The sequence below is a fragment of the Conger conger genome, chromosome 1 (assembly GCF_963514075.1).
Source record: "Conger conger chromosome 1, fConCon1.1, whole genome shotgun sequence".
In the NCBI taxonomy this organism is placed as follows: domain Eukaryota; kingdom Metazoa; phylum Chordata; class Actinopteri; order Anguilliformes; family Congridae; genus Conger; species Conger conger.
This window is the reverse complement of record NC_083760.1, coordinates 16607247-16632990: the sequence shown is the minus strand read 5'-3', so window position 1 is coordinate 16632990 and position 25744 is coordinate 16607247. Positions and strand designations below refer to the sequence as shown.

The window sequence follows — 25744 nt, the reverse complement described above, 5'->3', positions numbered from 1 at the left end:
GACATACACATATTGGGCCTGGGTGCTGGGGTCAACTGCTTTTAAACCTGCAAAAATCCTTCCTACATTTTGGAACGACCCACCCCGGCAGATAAACAAGTGTGGTACCCTGCATTTGGGAGAGGACTGGCTCGTTTTGGAGAAGGTCTCCAGCAGGCTGTCGATCAGCTGCTTCTCCTCCTCCTTGCGGGTCTTCCAGGAGCTGCTGGTGCTGTTGGGGACGAAGGTGCCCTCCTCCAGGTCCTTGTAGAGGGACTGCAGCACGTCATGGCTCTGCTGCAGGGCCAGGATAGCAGGGTTTTAGGGCTGAGGAGTCTGCTCTACAGCGGCCATTATACTTGGTGAAAAACTACAACAGTTTACTCTCCAGCACAGCTGCACAACCCTGTACATTCAGATCAACCATCCCCCCGGCACGCCAGATAGCCGCTCAACAAGATCCCAAGCTGTTGAATGAGGTGTGCGCTTTCAGGGTCGGAGTGAAAACCTATAGGATGGTAGATCTCCAGGGACAGGGTTGGGCAGCCCTGCTCTACAGACATAGAAACAGGAAGAGCTTATGTGCAGCTTCCTGTCAGATATAGGCAGGTATCCAAATATAATGTTAATACAATGCATAAAAATGACTCCAAAGCAGAGGAAAATGCAGTTAATTTACTGTATATGCACTATATAGCACATATATACTTTTTGTACACATTCAAAACCATGTTGCCCACAAGTCTGTAGCAATAAATACATTTGAGAAAACTGATGTTCAAACCCAGCTATGATTCATCCACGTCATGTTCATATCTGGTTCATATTTGGCGTCATAACTGCAGATGCGTCACACTTCTATTTAGGAGGGCATTAGTCATTCTTCGACAGCTTTGTGGTGTCATCTTTACACATACAGATAGCGCAGACTCAGGGTTGCCAGGTTTGCAGCATAATGACACGCTGGTGGTACATCCCTCCCCCTCCCTCCCAGCCTGGCTGCGGTACCTTGGACTCAAAGCTCTCCTCGGCCCTCTGGGCGTGGCCCTCCTCCACCATGATGTCGGCCACGCTGCAGTTGATGGTGTCGGTGTTGATGAGCAGGTCGACGCGCATGATGCCGTGCAGGATGGAGAAGAGCGAGACGATGAGGGAGCGCCGGTCCACCAGCGTGATGAAGCGGTTCCGAGCCGCACAGCTCCACTGGTCTCCCAGGACCATGGACTGGGCCGAGGGCCGGATGCCCGAGATCTGGAACTCCTGGGCCTGTTGGGACGCGGCCGGTTACGCCACACGCATGGAGGGGTGTGGAGTGCATGCAGGGGTGGGGAGGGGGTACCTGGAAGCTGGGGGTCAGCAGGTCAGGGGGCAGGTCTCTCAGGCTGCTGCAGCTCACCTGGCTGGTGTTCCCATAATCCACAAAGAACACCTTACTCCGACAAAAACGGGGCGACATTAGAAATTGCATTATCTAAAACCAGTTATTACACCATTTATAGTCTCGTACTAGTTATACAATTTAATTTGTTAACACCTCTCTCAAACCTAAGGTTACAAAAAAGAGCTGAACTGTTCATACAGTTCATTTTGTCAGTTGATACTTCAGTCAAAACCAATTAACATATTGTTCAAGCTGTAACTCAATATCATTCATAGTCACACTGCGGTTAAGCTGAACGTAGCCTCAAGCTCTGGGACCTGGCTAAAGGGGCTCGGGCCTACCTCAACGGTGCTGCCCCACACGTGCAGGACCTTGGCCCGGAAGTACTGTCCCGTTTCCTCGGACTCGAACGGCGCCAGGCACAGCAGGTTGGGGTACAGGGACACGGAGACGGGCCTCAGCTCCCGTGAGTTGATCTCCGCTGTCAGCCGTCGCTGCTTCTCCAGGCTGGGCTCGTCCGCCTGGAAGCCCCAGAAGTGGGCCACCTCCACCACCTATGGAGACACGGCGGGGGGGGGGTCAGTACTGAGGTCACAGCCTGGGCCTGAAACGGCTCAGTCCAGCTCATCTGGAGAAGGTTCTGGGGTACCTCTGTGATGTTGACGATGAAGACCGAATTTGACGGCAGCTTCTCCGGGTCGATGGTGCTGCTCAGGACGCCCACGGGGTACACCGAGTGGTTCTGGAAGTCCACGTTCACCCTGAGTACCACAGCATAGCAGGGGTTAGGGTGGGATAGGAAGTGTGTGTGTTGAAAACAGGTCTGTAGGCCATTTTCAAAGTGATGTCCCCACTAGTATGTAAAAAGTAATGTGTCCTCACTATGTAGCAAAAATGTGTGTGTGTGTGTGTGTGTGTGTGTGTGTGTGTGTGCATGTGTGTGTAAATGGTGTGTGTGTTTGAGCAATATTTTTCCTAATTCGCTCATACACCATTGGAGGGAAATCTTCTTAAGGAGATTTGGTGCAATTGTGGTGCCACAGCAGCATTTTGCATGGTCTTCAGACGTTCAAGGAGAGTGTCAATGTGTCACATTGTATCAGGTCCCTATGAGGAGTATGATCTCAGAACAGCAGCAAGGACTCACAACTACCTGGACTAACTGCAGCAGTGTACAGAGTTGGCTAATGTTCTCATAGAGGCAAAGGCCAACACTCACCAATCCTAGCCATCTTGTGTAGTGGTAGTACAGTATCTTACATTGGTCTCATGTGGATTTACAGACAGATTGTTCCACTGATGGTCGGGTTCAGCTGAAAGGGGCTGAAAGGGGCGTACCGCGCGTATCTGAGGGGAGATATGGTCCTGCCGCCAGCCTTGGCCTCCACCTCGTCAGTGGAGTGCACAAACATGTCCAGGGGGAGGCGCTGCTGAGCCAGCAGGAGGGCCAGGGACACCTCAGGAAGCACGCCTGACGTCCTCGAGGAGCTCCTGTGGAACTCCACGTACGCTCTGACAGGAGACAAAATGCTCGCACTCCATCCATCTCTCTCTCTCTATTCTTCCACCCCCCCCCCCCCCAACCTTTACAGGGCATCAAAGCGACACTCCCCCCCGCATCAAACTGAGAGAAGCTCCCCTGCCTGTGGCTCCAGAGATGAAAATAAAAATCAAAGGTCGCAGGTGTAGTAGGCCCCCTGACAGACCGTGACGGACAGCTGAAGAGACCTGCCTACCTGGAGCCGTCAAAGGAGATGGCCTTGACCCGGCCGCACTGTCGGAACAGGCCCTGCAGCTGCTTGTAGTACAGGAACCCATACGGAGGGATGTTCCTTACCTTAGAGAGAGGAAGGGGAAAACTGCTTTTTTGGCACAGGGGCACCGCCACGTCTCAGATATGCTGGGAGCATGAGGCTGTCACAGATTGCAGTGTCCTATTTATCTTCAATTAGGCCAAATCAAACTAAATCACTTGGCAGCGATTCCATCTCAGTTTTTCCCGCAGCAGGATTCTGGAAACAGTATTTTGCACGTGTCAGGAAACTACAAACCATGACTGTTGTTTTTGGGTCATTGCCAGACAGCTCTTTGGAGGCCAGTTCTTCATCCATCTCCCCCAGGGAGAAGTAGTTGGGGTAAAAAGCCCCAGCGATCGCAATCTGAACCAGACAAGAGAACGTGACTAAAGATGAGTGACAGGAAGCTGAAAAACACTAACAGGCACTTCATTAATCATCACAAAATGTACATTTAACCACCTTTCAACTGGAACTCTTTCATTTGTTTGAACTGACTAAATAAACAGCGTTATTAAATGAACGCCCAGTGACGGTGTGGTCCAGGGGGATTGTGGGTACGGACTCACCTGCAGGATGAAGCTCTGTTTATGGAGGCTGGCGTAGTCCATTGCGGGCGGGTTTTCGCGCACGTGCATGTTGAACTGGGACACGCGCTTCTTCAGATCCTCGAACAGCTCGGCCACCTGCGGAACCACGCCCCATCGCTGCTTACGTCACAGCATCGTCATCACTGTCTGAACTCTCAATTCACATTAACACCTCCTCCACATTACATGTGCCGGCTTGCCATCACTGAGGCAAGTGACATCACAGCAGTTACTTGAGAATAAAAAATCCCCTTAAATCTGCTAATCCATCAACTAGTGCCTTTTTGGTGATGAGGGACTTGCGATATTTAATAGCACAATGGTTGGTATGAGAGCCACACCCAGGGTACTGAAGTGGAGCAGTATGTTTATTTTATAAACACTTGTGTCACTTTCTGAGGAACAGAGTAATTCATCATTAGCAGCATGGGGCAGCGTGACCCAGTACTGGAGGTCTGAAGGAGGCTCAGACCCAGCTGGGGTCTGTCTGCTCCATACCTCTCTGATCCTCTTGATCTGAATGCAGTTTTCCTTCCCCCACTCCAGCTCATCCTGGGACAGAGAAGACATCAACAAATGAGAGATGAGAATTTTCTTACCTAAACACTAATATAACAATTAGTCCTGGTAATTGAAAGCAATGGCTGACATGACTGACTGAAATTAATAACCGACTGACTGAAAAAGAAAAACATTCCAAAAAACCTGCTATTCGAAAGGTTAAAACCACAGGCATCAGAGGGATTGGGCTGTCACAGTGAATTCCATTCTCACCTTCGGATGTCTCAGCTCTCCTTTGCTCCTGGACGTGTACCAAGCCTGAAAGGCAGACAGTGGAAAACTGGAACATCACTGTGGATCATTCAATCGGCCAGCAGGGAAAAAATTCCCACAATGCTGCCAGTGCGCTCAATGACCCCAACCGATCTCAACCTTACACTCAACTTCAGTCACAAAAGAAAACTGGGCAAACGGAAGACTTGAGGGAGAGAGGGAGAGAGGTGTTGAGATGCTTACCTTGAAGGCGTTGACGAATGCAATGCAGTCACTCGGTACGCCGTGTGTGAACATCAGCTTGCTCCTGCATAGTAAATCAAAAGCATCAGATCCCACCGGAGGATGAATGTGCACTCAAACAGACTTTGAGCAAAGCAGGACCATTTCCTGTCCACAGTTACCAATATTCCCCTGTCCATTACAGACATGGAGCGGGCCAACTTTAACACAAAGTCTACGTGGTCTGATGTGACTGGATCACTCACCGATAGCCGGCTAGCCGCTGCAGTGTCGGCATGGAGAAGAAGCTTTTCAAAGACAGAGAGGCAGCTAAGAGACAGCGAGAGAGAGAAAGGGAGAGGAGAGAGGAGAGAAAGATGGTGTGTGAAACCACTGCTATCACACAGCCATATTCTGAACCGCAATGTGCATACAAAAAAAAAAACAAGACATTTGGCCAACTCCCACCATCCTGACCTCACTGCAGTCAGAAAAATGTTCATCCCACACAGACCAACCAAGCTCAACTGGCCCTTCTCACTACAATCCACAACACACTGTTCACTGTACGCAGGTGGGAAAAACAGAATTACACAGGAGGAACTTTATATGATACGTGTCTTGGTTTATTTTCCGTTTGACCAGCAGAGGGCGCTGGTGCGCCGCAGTCTCACCGATGATGAGGCACTCCTCCAGGCAGCCGAAGATGTGTCCCAGCACGACCATCTTGCCCAGGTGCAGGGCGACGGGCAGGTGAGCCAGCACCCGGCCGACGAAGGTCAGCTCGCCGTCAAAACGCCTCTGCTCCTGTCCGTCCTGCTTCGCTGAGAGAGCGCCCAGCTACACAGCATGCAGACAGAACTCGTTAGCCCACACCCCGCTACACAATACACAGCATACAGACAGAACGTGTTAGCCAAAACGCAGCTACACAACACACAGCATACAGACAGAACGTGTTAGCCAAAACGCAGCTACACAACACACAGCATGCAGACAGAACGCGTTAGCCAAAACGCAGCCACACAACACACAGCATGCAGACAAAACGCGTTAGCCCACACCCAGCTACACAACAAACAGCATGCAGACAGAAGCATTAGCCCACACCCAGCTACACAACAAACAGCATGCAGACAGAAGCGTTAGCCCACACCCAGCTACACAACAAACAGCATGCAGACAGAAGCGTTAGCCCACACCCAGCTACACAACACACAGCATGCAGACAAAACGCGTTAGCCCACACCCAGCTACACAACACACAGCATGCAGACAGAACGTATTAGCCCACACCCAGCCACACAACACACAGCATGCAGACAGAATGCGTGAGCCCACACCCAGCTACACAACACACAGCATGCAGACAGAACGCGTTAGCCAAAACCCAGCTACACAACACACAGCATGCAGACAGAACGCGTTAGCCAAAATGCAGCTACACAACACACAGCATGCAGACAGAACGCGTTAGCCCACACCCAGCTACACAACACACAGCATGCAGACAGAACGCGATAGCCCACACTCTAGCCCAAATTCTGCACTTCCCACTCTCACTCCGTTAGGTCAGCATTACATGCTACAATACATATCGTGATACGGGGTGATGATACAACACATATTGTGATACACTTGGGGATGTGACACAGTTGACATCAGACATTGAGTGCAGTGTTTACTGTGAAAGGTAACGTAAAGAATCCACATTATGCCAGCCAAGCACAAAACAGCCTGAAGTTCAATAAGCTCACACAATACATTATGAACAGCTCCGAAATCTTATGAATGCTTTCGTTTTAGTTTTAGAGGTTAAACATTTGCACGTAAAACAGCACCTAATTGGCAACGCAAATGTGCGTATTTAATGGAAATGCATTACACCTACATACACCCACACCTTCCATCAGCAGTACTGTACTTAGCTACATTTCTGTGCCTATGGTCTCAGATGGTCACGCTGAAAATGCGCCCTTCAAAAACACTATCTAACCCATGAAGGTCGATGAGCCAGGGGCCTGCCAAACCAAGTGCTCACACACCTCTTTGAGCTGCAGCACGGTCCTCTCGATCTCACTGATGTTCGGGGGGGACAGAGCCATGGAGAGCACGGAGCGGGGGTCCCCCATGTCCAGCAGCTTCACCTTCAGCATGATGCTGGCCAGGGGGGAGCGCTGGACACCCACGCAAAAAACAAGGGTCAGCTACTTTACTCATAACATAACACAACAGCATAACGATGAGAACAGGCCAGTCAGCCTAGCAAGGCCCGTGATTTCCTACCACTAAAGTGTACCTTAGTTTGCTTAGTTTTCCTAAAAGCTAAATGGTATCAAGCCTGGTCTTCAAAACCCCCAGTGTTTCTACCTCCAAAAACAGTGGGCTGAACTGAGCCTCAAATTCAGCATTGGCATTCACATATCCACACCCTCCCTGGGTCTGATTTTAAAACTGAAATGGGAAACTCCGGGACTTACCAGCATTTCAGGAATAACGAAGTCTGGGATCTCGTTCCTCCAGAACTCCTTCGTCACCAGCCGGTAGCAGTAGCCTTTGGACACTCGTCCAGCCCGACCTGAACCGGAGACAGTGTGCATGAAAGTTATGGAGAGGGACACTGGTCCCCACAATGTACAGCACATCTCAAATTCATCAACTTAAGCTCAAATTCATCTAAAAAATAATGAACAGTGGATTGTTTGTTTGTTCGTAAAAAAATAAAAATAAAAAAATAAATAAAATAGGCCCTGGTCCTTATCTTTGTTGTACAGGTAGCAGTTGAAATTGTACGTCCCTCTAGGGTCTTTCAGCGCACTGATCCCTGGTTATGGGTATGCACTTTGTTGTACGTTACTCTGGATAAGAGCGTCTGCCAAATGACATTAATGTAATGTAATTTGCTAGCAGTAGAACAACGATTGTAAGTTTCTAGCGTTGCCAACTGCTGTAGGTCACAGAGCAGGGACCTACCTCTGCGCTGGTTAGAGTTGGTCTTGGAGGCCCAGGTGAGCTGCAGGCATTGGTAATTGGTTTCTTTGTCACAGACAAGATGTCGCGCCAAGCAAAAATCAATCACTGTCAAAAAACAAAGAAAACAATTTCCTACACAGTCGGTAGTGGGACCAAATTTTAAGGTGAAACTTCTACACTCATCAAGCAACCTTCAGTCTAAATGTCAATTTCTTAGCGCTGGGTTTGTGGAGTGAGGAGGAATCTGACTGCTCACCGTACTTCACATCTGGAACAGTGACAGAGCTCTCAGCGATATTGGTGGAGAGGATGATCTGAGAGGAGAGGATGAATTGATATTGTATGTGCTGTAGATCACACAGACCTGGGAGAGAGCTACAGGTGAGTCAGTCGGATGTAGATCTTTACCTTCCTGTATCCTGGGACGGGCACTAGAAACACCCCGTTCTGCTCCTCCAAGGTGACTGTGGAGTGGAGTGGATACACCTGCAACCTGCAGCACGGGAGATTTCACACAGCTGCCCTGCACACTCAAAGTTACAAAGCTCTCACCGCGTACACGCACACTGGCCACTTCTATACACTGCACACTGCAACATTCTCTTCTGGCACAGACACATGCACAGACACACACCTTTTCCAATACTGCTTTCTCTGTGATTTGCAGGTGGAAAATGTGGTTGTAGACAATAGACAACAGACTTTTATTTTAATGTTACACTACACAATAACCAAACTCACTTGCTACTCAATATCCACCTGGTAAATGCATTGTGAAAATAAAATGAAGTCTGTGAATTAAGCCAGCTTGTGCATATTTTTATGTTTTTATTGTGTCTGAACTCTGTGTTAATGTTAAAACTGTAACTATTCCTATTCAGATGCCCCTAGGCTGCAGTCTTCCAGGATGCCAAAGTTTTTATATTTTAAAACACATTAAATACACAAAAATGTTAATAGTATTGGGCCATTCCATGCCAACTCCAGGCAGCTGCACCACAGCACCTCATTTTTGTGTGTGTTGGTAGACGATGAGCAGCTATAAAATTCCAGAAAAAGAGCTTCATACTCCATTTTGTTTTACTGGTAGGGGAAATGAAAGTTTGCCGGGTGTCATGATGAAGCACTGTCTTATAAACATCAGTGTGGAAGGGTAGCTGAGGTCTGACAGAGGCGTATTTCACCCTCCTGCGGTGACCCACCTCTTGCGGACCAGCTTGGCCAGGGCGTCCTGTATGTAGTGGATTTCAGCCAGGCCGGGCAGGAATACCAGCACACTCCCGCGCTCAGGAAGACCGGAGCAGCCGTCTTTCTCTGTCCTGGAGCTGTGCACAACCGCAGACACGCATCAGATCAGCGACCTGTCCGACACTTATTTTAAATAGGTATTTTGACATTAATGACATTACAGTACATTAGACGTAAAACGGCACCTCCTTGGCAATGCAAATGTGTGTTTTTAAAAGATCCAGCTGTGCAAATCGTATTGTGATGAGGATCTTTATTGTCATTTTTATTAATTATTATTTTAATTCTATATTATGGCTGCATTTCTTTCTCATTTTAAGCCATTAGCATTTTATTAGCAACCAAAATGACTGAGCTGGCCTTTAAAGACTAGCCCCACAAGCTGGATCAAACCCTGACTGTGCCTCCAGGAGTCTCACAGGGCCTCAGTGTTACCCAGTGCTAACACATGCTAATGCGTGCAATGTCCTTTTCCAGACTGAGAGAGAACACTGACATGACGGAGGGCCCACAATTACAACTGAGCAATAAAGAAAGCAGGTTTTACCTATACAGTCCAGTGTGGCAGTAAGGGCCAGAGGTGAGGATATAGTGGCTTCCTGAAGGAACTGGGGTGATGTGTGATGCAGTTTATGTGTATTATGGTTTATGATGCATCTTATGATGTATAGTACGGTTTATGATTAACCAGAAGATATGCATTATGTATTATGGTTTATGATGTGCATTTTGATTTATGACATACATTATGGTTTATAATGTGTATTACTGTTTGTAATGTGTTTGATGATTTACGCACATGCAGCGTACCTCTGATCCTTGGCCTCCAGCTCGTCGAAGCTCTGGATGAGGCTGACGGCCACGTTGTACATCTCCGGGGAGATGTAGGGGTCGTCAGCATGAGGGGCTTCCACCTGACACACGCGCACACAGAGACGCGCAAACGTGCACAAACACAAACACACACAAGCACACAGACGCGGACACAAGCTGTCAGCCCGATCAGCTTAACCAAAGGCACTGTCACATCGAAACCTCAGCAATCAGTCTTGAACCTGTCAACTGTCCCAGCATCAAAGCAGATGTAATATCCATTACATAATGCCGTTATATAATGCTGTATAATGTTGAGCAAGCTCAAGATGCCAGGCTTGCACACAGTAAAAATGACCATTAACAAATGGGATAGTCCGAAAACCAACATTGTCAGAGTTATTTAGTTTAAAAGGCTTTAAAATGCTAAATTTAAAAAGGCCAAATGTCCGTAAGGATGTAATAAAAAGCATGCATGCTTTCAAACTATATTTTCCAAGTAACTGATTCTCTTCAGCTTTAGGCAGCTGCCCTCATCAGGGGCTTAAGAGTAATATAGGTGGGACTGGGACTGCCTCCCCTCCCCGTTTTCCCATGAGCCTCCTCTCACCCGGTACGGCAGCAAGCTGGAGAGGTCGTCCAGGTAGAACTCCTCGATCGCGTACGGCACCCCCTCCACCTCAAAAACGTAGGCCGGGTCCATCTGGTTGCGGATGGGCGTGCCGAAGTATTCGGCGAACTCCTTGCAGTTGATGGTGGCGGACATGAGGATGACCTGGGGGAGGACAGAGGGAGGTCAGGGGGCAGAGGTCAGGGGGCAGAGCCTCTGTCACTGGGACAGACCGCATTGTGGGTTCTTCATTCCAGAATTAAATTCAGAAATCTATCATTAGCAAGGCAAGAAACAAAGTAAGATATGTAAACATGAAAATAACTTGGATAACCTCCAACCAACGTGTTTATTAGTATACAAAAGTGCAGAGACATGTATAAAAAAGAATTGTAGCAAGCAAAGGGAAGTCATTTTAGTACACAGAGGTTCACATGGGAGCAAAGATGCTAATAAAATAGCCCCAAGTGCTAGCAATGTGAGCTAACAGCAACAGACCCAAGTGACAAAATGATGGGGGCATCTTCCTAGTCAGGAAAAGTGATACAACATGCACTTCAGAGACTCAGTAAATTATTCATGATCTATTTTTCCCCAAGCATTTCAAGTTCAAATTCACACAAAGCACTTGTCACTTTCTCAGTGAAATAACTCTTGTACAGTTACTCCTAGCTTCATAAAACTTGCTAACTCTTTCATTTTGTCTGACATACACACACAATGTATGGGGACAGGGACCAGAGGCAAGATAGATACCAGCATGCATTAAAATTAGCAGACGGTAAGATTTAGGCCAGTTAAAAGTCAATTTAGATCAATGACCCAAACCCACCTTCACATAGCGAGAGTTTGCGTGGAGCAGCTTCCGCACCACAAGGAGCAGGAAGTCCAGTTCCTCTGATCTCTCATGGACCTGAAACACGCACACACACACACACACACACACACGCACGCACGCACGCGCGTGCACACACACACACGCGCACACACACACAATTATATACACGCATGCGTAAGGCCTAACACATCCTGTTCCCTCTTGACTGGCATACACTGCCATAACTAAGGAATTGAAGGCCCCTGTTGAGGGTTTAGGTTTCCTGAGTCACCGTAGAGGAGCTGGAAAGCAGGCCTAGTCGTTATGCCCGGGAATGATATCAAATCTTGTTAAATCTTGTTTAGTGAATGTGGATGGACTTGTAAGCATCCCATATTGTTGTAAGCCCTGGAGAAGGCGTCTTTCTAAATCGGTCATTAATAATTCTATCTGCGACCGAAAAAGAGCCGCTATACAGCGAGTGTTTTGCGCTGAGTGAGTTTCCTGAATAAATCTGGCCCTTAGTGCTGTCTGATACCTGTCTGTCTGACCTGCACAGGTACAGGACATACCTCATCGATGAAGATGTGGGAGAACTCCGTTAGGCTCTTGGCCCTGACCAGCTTCTGGAGCAGGACGCCGGTTGTCATGTACAAGAGTCTGGTGTGTTCAGTGGCCACCTTCTCCAGCCCCACCTGCAGTGCGCGCACACACGCACACACACACACACACACACACACACACACACACACACACACACACACACACACACACACACACACACACACACACAAAGTGCTTCATCATGACACCCGCAGCACGTCACATGGAAAGGGTAGTACTCGCAGAACACAGAAAATAAATCTTTCCTTTGGCATAAACATGCATCCATCTCTCTCGCATTAAGCCCCCAATTGTTCCATCTGAGCACTGATCTGCGAAGTCCACCTGGGGACGTGGCAGTGGAGCGGTCAGGTAATGGGCCATTTCTGCTGCACGGCCCCCACCAAGCCTGCACTCCCACTGGGCTGGAGAGTGGCGCTCACATCCGCAGGCCCCTCAGGACAGGGTGCGTATGCACAGACAAGATCTCTGATAAAAGCAGCATTACTGACTGCATGACTGGAGAGGTCTGAGGTTTCCTGAGATAGGAAATAATCTTTAGTTTGATGGAGGAGCTCTGCTCCCCTACCCTGGGAGAGAAGGTCCCTGGTGTCCACTCCTGCTATAGTAAACTGAGAAATCAAAGTCCTCTCAATCTCACAGCATTTGTGACTGAGGCACCGTGCAGCATATAATCATAAACTCTAGATTGTTCTCTGGTACTGTTCAAACACAGTAAGTAAAAATTGTCATTTATTTGGCTACATACTTGTACTTAGGCGATACAGCACATCCATGTATTAGTTCACAAATTGGTACCCAACGCATTATCTGTGTGTATTTCCGAACAAGTGAATTTGGGTTTGGATACACCCCTATTGACTTCATAGATAAGAGACTGAGACAGAAGATGAGTCTTGCGACTATCAATTCTTCTACTGTCATAGCATATTAATACCATTACCATAATGGGATATAACATTACATTATCCATTCCATAGACAAGGCAAAAATGACAGAATATTGAGAGTCAGACTTAAGAGTCCACATAGGTGCGTAAACTCCAACATTGCCCTCCTACGACAGGTGTTGTACTGTAGCCCTGTCTCACTGCATTATCGTTTCCTCAGATTCTTGCTGCCAGAAGCATCCATTCCTGTCATTTCTGCAGTAGAACTGGACTTATACTTGGTCAAAGACTGTGCAGGCTGATGAACTGGAAGAGGTCCAGCATGTTAAGGTATTTTGTTCTTTTTCTCTCCCTCACAAAAGAAATGTCAGGAGAATCTTTTTGCAAACCTTCACCAGGCGATAATGCTTCTTGTCTGAGGTGGTAGAATCAGTCAACTTCCCGAACACGTATTATGCAACAATTCATGAAACAAAGCGCAGAAGCTTGTTAAAAGCCTTTTTCAGTCTTGCCAGGCAGAAAACATGATCCGCTTTCACTTTCAACACCTTATTATATAACGGTCCCTTCCGTCAAATGATCACATCCCACAGGTATTATAAGAGAAAGAACAACTGGATTCCATATGGGAAACCAAGATGAGAAAAAACTGCCATTAAGGATGCATGTAATCATATTTTCTTCATGGTGAAGTTGTTACCTGGTACCCCACCAGACTACCCAGGGTGCACTTGCGCTCGCGGGCGACCCAGCGGGCGATGCTGCTGGCTCCGATCTTGCGGGGCTGGGTGACCACCACGTTGCAGGGCGTGTCCTTCTCAGTGTAGTAGTCCAGGATGAACTGGGGCAGCTGAGTGGTCTTCCCGCTGCCGGTGGCCCCGCGAATGATCACCACAGAGTTGTTCTCAATCAGCGAGATGAGCTGCAGAACAACGGGAAAAGTCACTCTGTCCATACGCTCTCTGTACACTGGGGTCCCAAGCCCAGAAAAACCACAAGACATTACACCAGATATCGGTCATGCACTATAAAAACTACACCAGAACATGATGTACAATACAATTTCAATAGAATAATTCCAAAATAATGCTGCAGTTAAACCAATGGCAATGCTATGAACTGCTATGAGCATATTTTTTATGATGCAATGAAATGAATGCAGAACAGTATAGTAGGGATTCCCTCCCTGTGGTTCCCCAGCTCACATACACACTCAGCTCAGCACACCGACACTAACGTGACATGAACGTCACAGCGAAAGCTGTGCTCACCTCTTGTCGGTACTTGGTGATGGGCAGGCTGGGGTACTCGTAGCTGGCCAGTGGTGGGGGAGGCTGGGGGCCTGGGAAATCAAGACCAATATATTTAACATGGATAGATTAGACTTCCTTTACTAAAGTCTGACACCATGAATTATCACGTGGGATTTCTCATGTGGCTTTTCAGGATTGAGTAATTACACATGACACACAGAGAATCATATGAACGCACTGGCTGCATGGCCTTCCCTTCCATGTTTCAACCTCAGACCTGCATCTGGCGTGCCGTTCTTTGGGCTTGCCTGCTCCTTACTGGGGATGGGAGATCTGGAATTAAAGCAGAGACGTTTCACATAACACCACGGTAAACCCTGGCCCACTGTGGAAAATGTAACTTTCTGTTCTGATTGAAGAGCCTTTCACCTCCACTGTGGAATCACTGTGACCACACCAGGATCGCTCAGAGGCACTGTCCCAAGACTCTCAAACCCTACAGCAGCAATTATCAAATCACAGTCGCCGAGGGCCGAGGACTGCTGGTTTTCCGCCCTACCTTTACCGGGAAAGTTAGGTGTGAAGACAGTCAGTAGCACTAATTGGTCAGTTAATAACCTGAGAAAAAAGAAAACCACATCCGGATTTGCATGAGTATTTGGTTCCAATCACCTGGATTTAGGAATTAGCGCAATCTTTAGCCAGGAGGTAGAACTAATTGGTGAAATCAGCTGGCTCATGGAGGAAGAAATACATGACTTTGACAGTCTGTACTCATTGGGCAGTTTTCAGAAAGCAGGCAGTTAGAGAGAGCAGTCTGTACTGTGGGGCAGTTTTCAGAAAGCAGGCAGTTAGAGAGAGAGCAGTCTGTACTGTGGGGCAGTTTTCAGAAGCAGGCAGTTAGAGAGAGAGCAGTCTGTACTTGTGGGGCAGTTTTCAGAAAGCAAGCAGTTAGAGAAAGCAGTCTGTACTGTGGGGCAGTTTTCAGAAAGCAAGCAGTTAGAGAAAGCAGTCCGTACTGTGGGGCAGTTATCAGAAAGCAGACGGTTAAAGAGTTTCTCTCAGCTGGGCGTCAGAGTCACACATGACTAGGCTGAGCTCAGAGTCTAGACGCTCCGTGCGCAGCATCGTCAGGGGAGTTAACGGTCTGCGGTCTCTCTCGGTGAGCTGGGTCCCAGCGCGGAGCCAGAAGCTCACACGGTCGGCCTGCGCCCTGGGGCCCGGCTGATCCTCCAGCCCTCCGCAGTATCGGGACACGCCGCGCGCGGCGGCGAGCCCACAGGGGGGGAAAGTGCGAGGCAAAAGCGAACGCGTCATGACAAACCGCCTCATCCATCTTAGGCGCCTGCCCGCCCGTCCGTCCACGTGCTGCCACGCGTGATTCAGCCGCTCGGCTTTCAGCTCCGACACTCAGCTGACACTTCTTTAGCAGCTTTTCCAAAGACGCGGCTAAGCGCGGACTGACCTTTTTTTCCTTTGAAAGATGTGAGCTTTTCATGCCATCGGCAAAATCTTGAACCATTAGCGTTACTGTCTTCCACATCAAGGCTTTCCAGTGAGGGATAAACACACAAGAAAAATCTTTAGGAAAATGGCTCAGAATTAAAAAAATGCAGAATATATCTGCTTCAAAAGCTGCATAAATAACTTAAACTGAGAGGCACACAAGTGAGAGCTACGGAGCATGTGAATTTGAATTCACTGGCTAGCCCAGCAGTAGGGATCGGCATCGTTCAGCGAGGGGCATGGATGGCTCTGCACACAAATGCCACCTGTCCGATCCCACTAACCTCATTCCCGCCTAAAGTTCACGTCGGCTGCGGCGCTTAGCTGACCCCGCGCCGACCTCTCACAAGCGTACCGTAGGCAGGGTGGGGGGTCCGGGGGTTCTCCTGTGCAGGCCGGACCCCTGACTCTGCGCGTGTGTCACGTGTTTTCAGCCCACGACAGGCCTGACTCACGCTGTTACACCCCCCAACATCCGGGAGCAGCAGCACAGGCATACACTTACACCAGTGTGAGGGGCTGGACCTGATGACGTGTGTGTGTGTGTGTGTGTGTGTGTGTCCTCAGCATGCAGGAGCTGCAGTTACACTGGTATGGTGGGGGCTGAAGCAGAGTTGTGTACCGGCTGTTCATTCAGCAGCTAATACCAAGAGACACTGCTCTACCTGCAATTCACCTGTAACCCTCTGCCACAGATACACATCAATAATGCTTTGAGTAATGCACACCTCGCATAACACATTTATCACAAGCCCAAACCATTAAATACTAACCCTAACCCTAAAACACCTCGCTTAACACCTTCAACACCAGCCCAAACCAGTACAAGCTAATCCTAAATCATAACACACCTTGCTTAACACATTGAGTACAGGCCCAAACCAGTAGAGACTAACCCTAACCCAAACACACCTTGCTTAACACCTTCAGCATGAGCCCAAACCAGTCCAGACTTCACTTTCACCCTCTATCCCAGGAGCCCAATGTTATCAGAAAAGGACTGGTGTGGGTGCAGGATTTTTTCTTTTTCTTTTTGCGCAACACTATGACACCATGTTCCACTAATCAACTAATTATGGTCTTCAATCAATTCAAAACATGAAGCAGAATGAGGTGTCTTGGTACTGGACTAGAACAAAAACCTGCACCACATGAGCTCTTTTAGGATAAGATTCAACCCCCTCCATATCCTGATACGTTTAATTCTAAGACTCAACTAAACTTAGGGTAGAAAGAAAGGACTTTTCACATAAAAGATTACATTTCAACAATAATCATGTATGGTGTCTAAAGCACAAAGTGAGTAAGTAATATAGACAGCAAGCCTACATGGGGGTGTGGGGGTGAAGGAGCTATGTCTGTGCTGACAGTAGAGAGCGCCTGCCCCCCACTCCAGCGCCCAGCGCGAGGAGGGAAGGCTCCCCGCTGACCGCCATCTCGCCTGACAGTATACGCGGGCCTCTCGAGCCGGGCCATGGTGTCTCATGCTTTGTGACAGGCGGAGCACGTGGGGGTTCGATCCCCCGCTCCCCCCCACGGACCCCCTCCTCCAGCAGACGGTCGTCGCTTCTGCATTCCCCTAACCGCGGCCGCGGTCACAGCGGGCGGCGGGTGCCGACCGTGACAGCCTTAACCCAATACTGTCACAAACTGTCATCAAAGCTGGACATGCTAATTCTGAACTGGAGCCGGCCGCCACGCGCAACGCTACGCCCGTGACGGCCTTTTGAAAAATAAATTCACAAAGGCTGCGGTCGATGTGAAAAGTGATATAGCCTTCCTCGGGCAAGAAACAAACTCAAAGGTCTCACAGCTAGAAAGCGGACTACTCTGCCGCTACAACAATCCGCTAGCTCACTGGCAGAGACCTCATTTTCATTCCGCAAAGCACAAACGCCGACAAATAAGCTTTAAGGCACTTTGTAGCAATGCACTTGCAATTGTGAGGATTAGATAGTGCAGGCAAGCAGATCTAAGCCGAGTGAACAGTACTGTTCCCAGCAACAAAGCACAACTTATACAATGGAGCAGAGACAGAGATCAGATCAGGATAGATTGAAGTAAGTTCCCCGGGTCATTTGAATCCTCAGCACAGCCAGTAGCACCAGCTGCAACTGTAGGATTATGTATCTCAGTGGACCAGGAGATGGAGAATTATCAACACAACCCACATGGGCAGTACTGGCCGAAAAAGCTGCCCGCCTGTCTGTCTGTCATTCAGCATGCCAACTGATTGCCTTTACTCCAACCTGGAAGACGGCTGAAGAGTTCATAAATGTCGTGACAGAAGACATTATTGAGGTCTAACTCTGCCCTGACAGCCGAGTTCTCATCTGGACACACCGCAACGGCAGAGATAACGGGGTATGAGCGCTTGCACCGCAGTCTGGCGCATTGTACAAAAACTAAAATGACAGTTGGACCAGAGCCCACATAAACCTCAGGCCCTCTGTGCTTTGGAGTGAGAGAATAAGCCTTTAGCTGTTCCTGAACCCTGCCTGAACTAAAACACAAACAGAACACAAAATTCCAAAGTATAATGACCTAGATCTTTCTAGTAAAGACCATTTACTAGTACCGTTCTCCATTGCATACTCACACAAATATCCAAAAAGTCAGATTTCCTACATTACCATGAGTAAATAATTAAAAAGGATTCACACTGAACATCATGCAAACACACACATACACACATGCATTAATTTGACTATGAAGGTCCTCTGAATGATATCCTTGTGTTTTCAGACAATGCAGTGCTGGGCATGACCCTTTAGCTTCCCACACTTGGGACCTCATTACTCCTGACACTGCTTCTGGCTCCCAGGGTCCAGTGTATGTGCCCCATACGGGCTCTCTGTATGGGAACCAGGGCTTAATGAAGACGTCTCTCAGTGTGAATGTCTGAACAAAGGTTAAAGTGCAAATCTCCACAGAGCGCATGTGTAGGAGATTCTATCAGTGTGTATGCCTGTTGGTTCATGATCCTGTATATGTGTGTGTGTGTGTGTGTGTGTGTGTGTGTGTGTGTGTGTGTGTGTGTGTGTGTGTGTTTTCTTTCTCTCTGGCTGGCCTGGCAAAGCTTGGGGCATACAGCCTTGGATGTCCAGCCCCTCTGAGGCTGGGAACACAGTCAGCGCTCAAAGCAGCACTAAGGACAGAGCAAGACGGCACTCTCACACAGGATTCAGAGCAGCTTAAAAACAGGAACAACGGCTAACATAGCTTTCAGAGGACCTCCAGAACAGAAGAGCATGCTAATGTAGCTTTCAGAGGACCTCGAGAACAGAAGAGCATTCTAACAGCTTTCAGGGGACCTCGAGAACAGAAGAGCATGCTAACAGCTTTCAGGGGACGTCCAGAACAGAAGAGCATGCTAACAGCTTTCAGGGGACCTCCAGAACAGAAGAGCATGCTAACAGCTTTCAGGGGACCTCCAGAACAGAAGAGCATGTGAACAGCTTTCAGAGGACCTCCAGAACATGCTAATGTAACGCTCATGGGACTTCCAGAACAGGAGAGCATGCTAACATAGCGTTCAGTGGACCTCCAAAATAGGAGAGCGCGCTAGTATAGTGAAGAAGAACACACATGACCCAACTGTTCACACAGCTTCAGGGAAACCGAGCTAACGTAAGACGACCGGCGAACATCGGACTGATGCTGAGATAGAGAGAGCACTGCGCTCAGATTAGACATCCAACAGAGAGCTGAGCGTTCACACTCTCCTGTGACTGAGGACGGGGAGAGGAGGAGGAAAAGGAGGAGGAGCCAGAAGAGAAGTGTAGGAGGAGAGGGTCCATCCTTTTGGACTCACAACATAGGGGCTGAGGACGGAGCAGCTTCCCGGCTCAACTTTGTCCGTGCTCCCTCCGGGCTGAAGTTGGGAGCGATATCGGACCGAGAGCGAGGAAAGCGCCGAGCAGCGAGTGGCACATGGAGACTGGGCAAGGGGGATCTGGCTCTGTAAGCCCGTGGTGCGTGCCCTCTCCCTCGCTCTCTCCCGCTCTCCGCTTCTCTCCGAGTCCAGCGTTCCTCTCGCCGCGCTGAATTACAGAGTAAGTACCCGCCACTCGTCTGCCTCTCGCTCCGCATCCGTCACTCGTTCAGCCGCTGAGCTCCGCCGTACAGACGCGGGGCGCGGAATTTCTTCAGTTGCAGGGATTCGGGGCCACAATATAGTCAGGAAATTGTATGCCACTGGGCAAAGAATAATCTTAATTTAGGATGTTAATGTTTATTGTTTAGGATTATGTGGGAAGCTACAGGTTTAATTCATCCTCAAATATGTTTGTCAAACATTTTAGCCACAAATGTAGGATTAGTCTGTTGTTCCTTTACCAGAGAATATTGAGGGCTTCACATTAAATCATTTGCAACTGGGAACTGAAGCCATTAAATTGCATCACAGGGTTACATTTTGCTGATATCTGCCAAATCAGAAGGATATTTGCGAATGTGCGAATTAAAACAGAAAAGTTTGTATGAGGAGAGTTAAATGTTACAATATGCATGATACATCACAGAATTGATGTTATTTAGCATGAAGTAATTTTGAAGATACAACAGCAAAGTCTGTCAGTAGTAGTAGTAGTAGTAGTAGTAGTTCAGAACAATTAAAAGGAGTCTGTTTCCTAGTACAGGAAGATTGATCATAGCTGACATTGTACACGGCTCTTTGTATGTGTGGTGTATGCGTTGACTAAAACTGCACACAATAACCTTATTATAAAGTGATGGCTCAGTGAAACGAAAGACAGATGACTGCCAGCCATCCCGTAGCCACCAAAGATCATCTCCACTAATGGGACATATTAGCCAATCACTCTCTAGACTGTCCGAAGCACAGGTGGAAGGACAGAGCAAACCATCAGTCTGAGGCAATTACAACAACCTCACACCTGGCTCCTTCACCTTGGAGGTGACCAACAGGGCAACAGAAACAACAGTTACCGTTATGAGTGACAGTCCCTTTCTTGTGAGAAGACCTATTATTCTTTTCAACGAGAAAGCTAAATTAATTTGTGTAGTCCGTTGCAAATGGTTATGTTATGGTTATGTTTTTTATCTGAAGTATATGAAACCAAAAGGGAACTGCAGTACATATAAAATACCTTAGAGAAAATAGTAGGACTTCAAGGGAGTGTTTGATGAAGACGGGGTGAAATGGAGGTGGAAGTCAAAGTAAGATCATTTATACTGGCGCAGGGAGCTGCCAGAACACCGGGAGAAATTGCTGACTGACGGCGTTTTCATTTCTGCTCCGAAATGAGCGGCCCGAGATTGACGAGGCCGAAACGGGTGAGACAGCGCGCCCAAACTGAGCTCCGCTCCGTGCCCTCCCCCCTCCCTCCGTGCCCTCCCCCCTCCCTCCGCAGCCCGGCCCAGCATGCCGCTGTTCGGCTGGATGAAGCGGCCGCGCGGGGAGGCCGAGCGCGCGCGGGGAGTGGTCGCCGAGCCGGGGGGCCCCAGCCGGACGCTGATGCGGGAGCTGCTCTGGCACGTGGAGGAGAGGGAGCGGTTGGCCAGGGAGGAGGAGCACGAGCACCGCCTCTCCCGCGGCACCCTGGGATACCGCTGGACGAGCAGCTACCCCAGCCTGCGCGCCCTCATCCCGCCGTCCGAACGCCAGCAGCTGGAGCACCTGTGCGCCCAGGTAGCTCCTGTGCACACCGCCGCTGTGCTCTGCAGGTAAACGTCAACTGCTAACCGGTAGCACCACACTCCTGTGACCTCCCCGGCAAACACTCACCTTAAAGGTGAAGAACCACAATAGAACAGTAGAGATGAGCAGCAGCACCATTGGGTGTCAGTGGCTACAGTACAGTAGAGATGAGCAGCAGTGGGTGTCAGTGGCTGCAGTACAGTAGAGATGAGCAGCAGTGGGTGTCAGTGGCTGCAGTACAGTAGAGATGGGCAGATTGCGGACTCTCAGACCTGCTCTCCAGTTAGAGCCCTTTGGTGTCGGGGTGACAGAGAGGAGGAGACAGGAGGCCGAGAGGCAGGACTGCTGTCAGAGCGGCTCCATGTTACTGTCAGGAGACGGCGGCTCTGGATATGAACACAAAGGTGGAGTGCACCCTGTGGGGCCAGACATGGCAGCCCGCTGTCCAAAGGCCAAAACTGCCCCGGCACATCCTGGTGCAATGCATTTAAAAAAGAAAATCTGTCTCGCTCCCAGTAGCACGCACCCAAAATGTGCGGTTAAAATCGGAACATGCCTGCGCGTTCAAAATGGTTATCATACTAGAAAAACATTATGTTAAAAATACAGCAGCATCAACCCAGATTTACATGAGTGAGCATTCAGGGCACTAGTGAATTCCCCCATAGGCCAGGAATCTCAGCAGAGGAAGTGATGAAGACAAACAAACAAAAGCCAGCAGTCGCCCACAGGGGTCTGTGTTTGCATAACCTCATTATGTTACTCTCATTTTGGCTCTGTAGGCACATCTGTACTGTGCACTGAAGTGGGCTAGAGTGCCGTAGTTCCTGGAAGTCCATGTACTCCCTCTCTTCTCCTGCACATTGCCTGCTGCCTGCCTGTCAGCTCAGACAGACATCATCTACATGATCTCAGCACTGCTTTTAAGCAAAAACTATGTGCAATTGTACTTTTAAGACAATAATCAGGCTACATTTCAACATTTAGTAGGCCCCCTTTTTCACAGCATGGGAGTGTTGAAAAGATAAAGACCAAGCCCCCGCTCATGAAGAGTTTTGATGCCGCGGAACTCAAATTGAGGCCAGAGACTGCACAGTAGGGTAGCTGTGTGAAATAATCTGTCCCTGATTCATCCACAAAGTATTGCTGTATTGTCCTAATAACACAATAATTTTAAGAAAATTGGCACATGGGAAGGAACTAGATTAAGAAAATCACAGACTGTGACTGCGGTGCCTTGCATGGCAGCCAATTGCCGTTGGTGTGTGTGTGTGTGTGTGTGTGTGTGTGAATGGGTGAATGAGAAGAACCAATTGTACAGTGCTTTGGATAAAGGCGCTATACAAATGTTGACCATTTACATTTTCTTGAGGGAAAAAATGATTAACTTCGTATTTTGACCGCAATGGTACCATTGACTGTACATTGAAAACGGTGCTAAAAGACCTATACTGGAGCCAACCGCAGTGGTGTTAGTGAGCACTGCCTCACAGGATGACCAGGAAATTAGCTTCAAAGAAGATACTTACTGAAGCGACTCTGGTTAGATTCCCAACTCAAATGTACAATGAAAGATGTGAATTGAACCCACAAGAAGTTCCAAGCCCAGTTCCCTAACCCTTATTGTATACTGTCACCATATATATGATATCCGTGAAATAACAGAGAGCAGGTGGCTGGACTTCTGTTCTTGCACTGAACATTTATACTAAGCACACAGGCTATCATTGCTCTTTCATTATTGATCATTTGGCCAAGGCTATGTATTCTGGGACTGGCAGATGTTACCATTACAAAAATGTGTCATTTACTTGTTTTCACTGTCAATACAATGATGTTTCCCATCAAAGATCAAGTTTCATGTTCTGCATATCCAGCAGAAAGATCATATTTTCACTGCAAGGAAGAGAACACCAGCAAAATGTGCTCCAGTTTCCACAAATGAAAACTGAACAGGTTTTGCTTTCAATGTAGTCACTTGCTCAAGTTTCTCTTCTGACTGTTGGCGTGTATACAAGCCATCTAATGTAACGATGCAGGCCAAAATGCAACAGCTGCAACGGAAGGCTTATTTTCCCAGACAATCAATCCAGACCTCAACAATCCAGGGAGAAAGGGACTGTGACTGACACAATTGGCTGAACCAATAAGAACAATTCACTTTCAGGAAATGAAGTCAATCAAGAGTTTGACAAGCAGACTAAAGGCTGCTAAAGGCAACATGCACTTTGCTTCAGCTCTTGAAAAGAGATTACTTTTGCAATTCTTTACTTAATCTTAATCTTTTGCAAAAAAAAATAACAACTCCCAAAATTTCAGAATATGCTCAAAAAAAGCTGACTATATTCACATATGAGAGCTTCTTCAACTGATTACTTTTATAATGTCTGCTATTGTTATATCAATTTTATGACGTAGATGTTATGAAGGTTAAAATATATATTTTTAGTTTAGTACAATTTGTGTTAGAGAATAATTATTAGTGAACTTCACCTAAATTCATGGTTATAAAGGAGTTTGATAACAAGTGATAAACACTTTTTTGACCGAGTCTCATTGAAGCTGGTCATGTTCCTGTTGTACCCCAGGTTCAGAGAGGTACTCGCCAGCAACAACATCCTGCCCTGGGAACTGGTGTACGTCTTCAAGCAGGTCCTGAAGGACTTCCTCGACAAGGAAGAGGATGAGGAGGAGCGACAGCTGCTTGGGCCAATGGAGTCGTGGACAAATCGCTACCATATGAAGCAAGGATTTCTCACTCCAACCGTGCCAGACTGTGGTGAGACTCACAAAGAGGAGATACCCACCATCTCCAGCTACGTGGACCGCAGTATGCGCAGGGCCTGCCCCTACATGGCCCAGAGGGACTGGGACCTTCCCTACTATTACCCCACCCCCTACAACTACACTGAGGCCTATAGCACCATGCTATAGTAATATAGTGTTCTATGCCTACAGCCCCGGACTATAGTACCATTGTCCTCCAGGCCTATAGCCCCATGCTATAGTACCATAGTGTTCTATGCCTACAGCCCCACAGGCCAACAGCACCATTCTATAGTACCACTCACCTCTAGGCCTATAGAACCATGCAATAGTACCACTCTCCTCTAGGCCTATAGAACCATGCTATAGTACCATAGTGTTCTATGCCTACAGCCCCACCGGCCAATGGCACCATGCTATAGTACCATACTGATCTAGGCCTGTAGCACCATGTAACAGTACCATTCTCCTCTCTGTCCCATATCCTACATTTGATGACTCTACTGGACAACAAACTTCAGGCTTCAGAAAGAAAAAATACTAAAAGAAACATTCCAATCCTTTTCTCCTTTTCTTGGCCCTAGCTCCATCAATCAGGAGAGGCTAAGAAAAGATGAAAGAGAAGACGGGGAAATCAAGAAAACTTGAATTAGGCAAACGGCATGTCCTTGTGCCTTCAAACGTCAGTTCGAAGCCATGTCATTTACATAAGTGGCATATGGGGACCCACAGGTTGATCATTTATGTCACGCTTTAGAAAAAAATACTTCTGCAAAGGATGTGCTTGTCTTTCCTTACAAGAAAGGAAAGTTTGGGAGTTCTGAACTTCTACTACTAGCTCTTAGAAGGAAAATTTAACGGGTTGGAATGTCCTTAAAGATGGCGGACCTCGATCAATTTCTGAGTTGGGAGCAAGTAAAGGAAAGAAGTGAAGAAAAATAAGTGTTTGGAGTCAGTCCCTGGACTCTTCCTCTGATAGAACACATCTGCTAATTTGATACTTTGTACATGTAATGTACAGCTTCCTTGTCATTTGTAGTAATGCTGTGAAATGAACTGTATGGAGTAGTAGGAGAACAGGGTGACACATATTGTTAATATGTTAACATATTAGTGTCACCATAGATCAGGGGAATCAAACTCCAGTCCTGGAGGGCCACAGGTGTTTGTGATTTCCTTTCAACCAGCAGCCAATTAAGGCCTTGAGAACAAGGTGTGTGGACTCTTTAGCCAATTAAAAACTGCTGAAACACACCAAAAACCAGCAGACACTGCGGCCCTCCAGGACTGGAGTTTGACACCCCTGCCATAGATGATCACTTGATAGAAACTGGTTTCATTGGCATGCCAGAACCTTCCCCTCAGTCACCATCCCCTCTTGGAACATCCAAGCGCATAATTTACTCATCAGTGACATGTGCTGTATATTTATGAACATGCTGCGCTGTGCCACCCCATTTTCATTTAGTTTAGCTGCATAACATGGAGAAGACCTCCACTCAGAGTAGCAGGACATCTTCAAAATCACGTGAAGGCATACTGTGTAGACATTCATCTTCATGTATTTTATTCAGTTATTCAGTGCATTCATGCTATTGGATTCTAAACCGGGTCCGGGGGACCCACTGCACCAGCTGAAAACAAACATCATTTTGTGCTTTTCTTCCAACAAAATGCAGGTTTGGCTCATTTGGTCTGTGTGAACTTGTTGCTTTTCACAAATTGTTCATTTTCGGTGACCAGGTGTCCACAATTTCAGCAATTTGGACCCCACTGTTTTAATCTGTTCTGTAATTAAATCAATTAAAAAATCAAATCTCCTGGTACGATGTGTGGTGCAG

At 47.8% G+C, this 25744-nt stretch overlaps 2 protein-coding genes across 2 annotated transcripts in view; one reads left to right on the top strand and one right to left on the bottom strand.

Annotated features, from left to right (window-relative positions):
- tdrd9 (tudor domain containing 9) overlaps positions 1-25744 on the bottom strand; it is a 29782-nt gene that overhangs the window by 2525 nt on the left and 1513 nt on the right. The window contains exons 2-28 of the mRNA XM_061231872.1: positions 14208-14302; positions 13988-14058; positions 13417-13638; positions 11776-11898; positions 11219-11299; positions 10387-10551; positions 9774-9877; positions 8918-9040; positions 8124-8208; positions 7972-8029; positions 7716-7820; positions 7223-7320; positions 6788-6919; positions 5417-5582; positions 5009-5072; positions 4764-4827; positions 4521-4565; positions 4245-4298; positions 3726-3842; positions 3412-3519; positions 3097-3197; positions 2699-2872; positions 2010-2121; positions 1702-1914; positions 1319-1408; positions 988-1245; positions 109-276 (exon numbers count right to left, since the gene is read on the bottom strand). Of these exons, the coding sequence (XP_061087856.1) occupies positions 109-276; positions 988-1245; positions 1319-1408; positions 1702-1914; positions 2010-2121; positions 2699-2872; positions 3097-3197; positions 3412-3519; positions 3726-3842; positions 4245-4298; positions 4521-4565; positions 4764-4827; positions 5009-5072; positions 5417-5582; positions 6788-6919; positions 7223-7320; positions 7716-7820; positions 7972-8029; positions 8124-8208; positions 8918-9040; positions 9774-9877; positions 10387-10551; positions 11219-11299; positions 11776-11898; positions 13417-13638; positions 13988-14058; positions 14208-14302 (3196 nt within the window). The remainder of the gene's footprint in view (positions 1-108; positions 277-987; positions 1246-1318; positions 1409-1701; positions 1915-2009; positions 2122-2698; positions 2873-3096; positions 3198-3411; positions 3520-3725; positions 3843-4244; positions 4299-4520; positions 4566-4763; positions 4828-5008; positions 5073-5416; positions 5583-6787; positions 6920-7222; positions 7321-7715; positions 7821-7971; positions 8030-8123; positions 8209-8917; positions 9041-9773; positions 9878-10386; positions 10552-11218; positions 11300-11775; positions 11899-13416; positions 13639-13987; positions 14059-14207; positions 14303-25744) is intronic.
- rd3l (RD3 like) lies at positions 20862-24071 on the top strand. The gene is made up of 2 exons (XM_061232027.1): positions 20862-21163; positions 23726-24071. The coding sequence occupies exons 1-2, from the start codon at positions 20862-20864 to the stop codon at positions 24069-24071; spliced, it is 648 nt and encodes a 215-aa protein (XP_061088011.1).

Bases quoted from the DNA above. Each gene is read 5' to 3' on its own strand.
- rd3l (XM_061232027.1), top strand. From the start codon at position 20,862: ATGCCGCTGTTCGGCTGGATGAAGCGGCCGCGCGGGGAGGCCGAGCGC. The intron at 21,164-23,725 runs GTAAACGTCAAC...GTTGTACCCCAG, and splicing joins ACCGCCGCTGTGCTCTGCAG to GTTCAGAGAGGTACTCGCCA.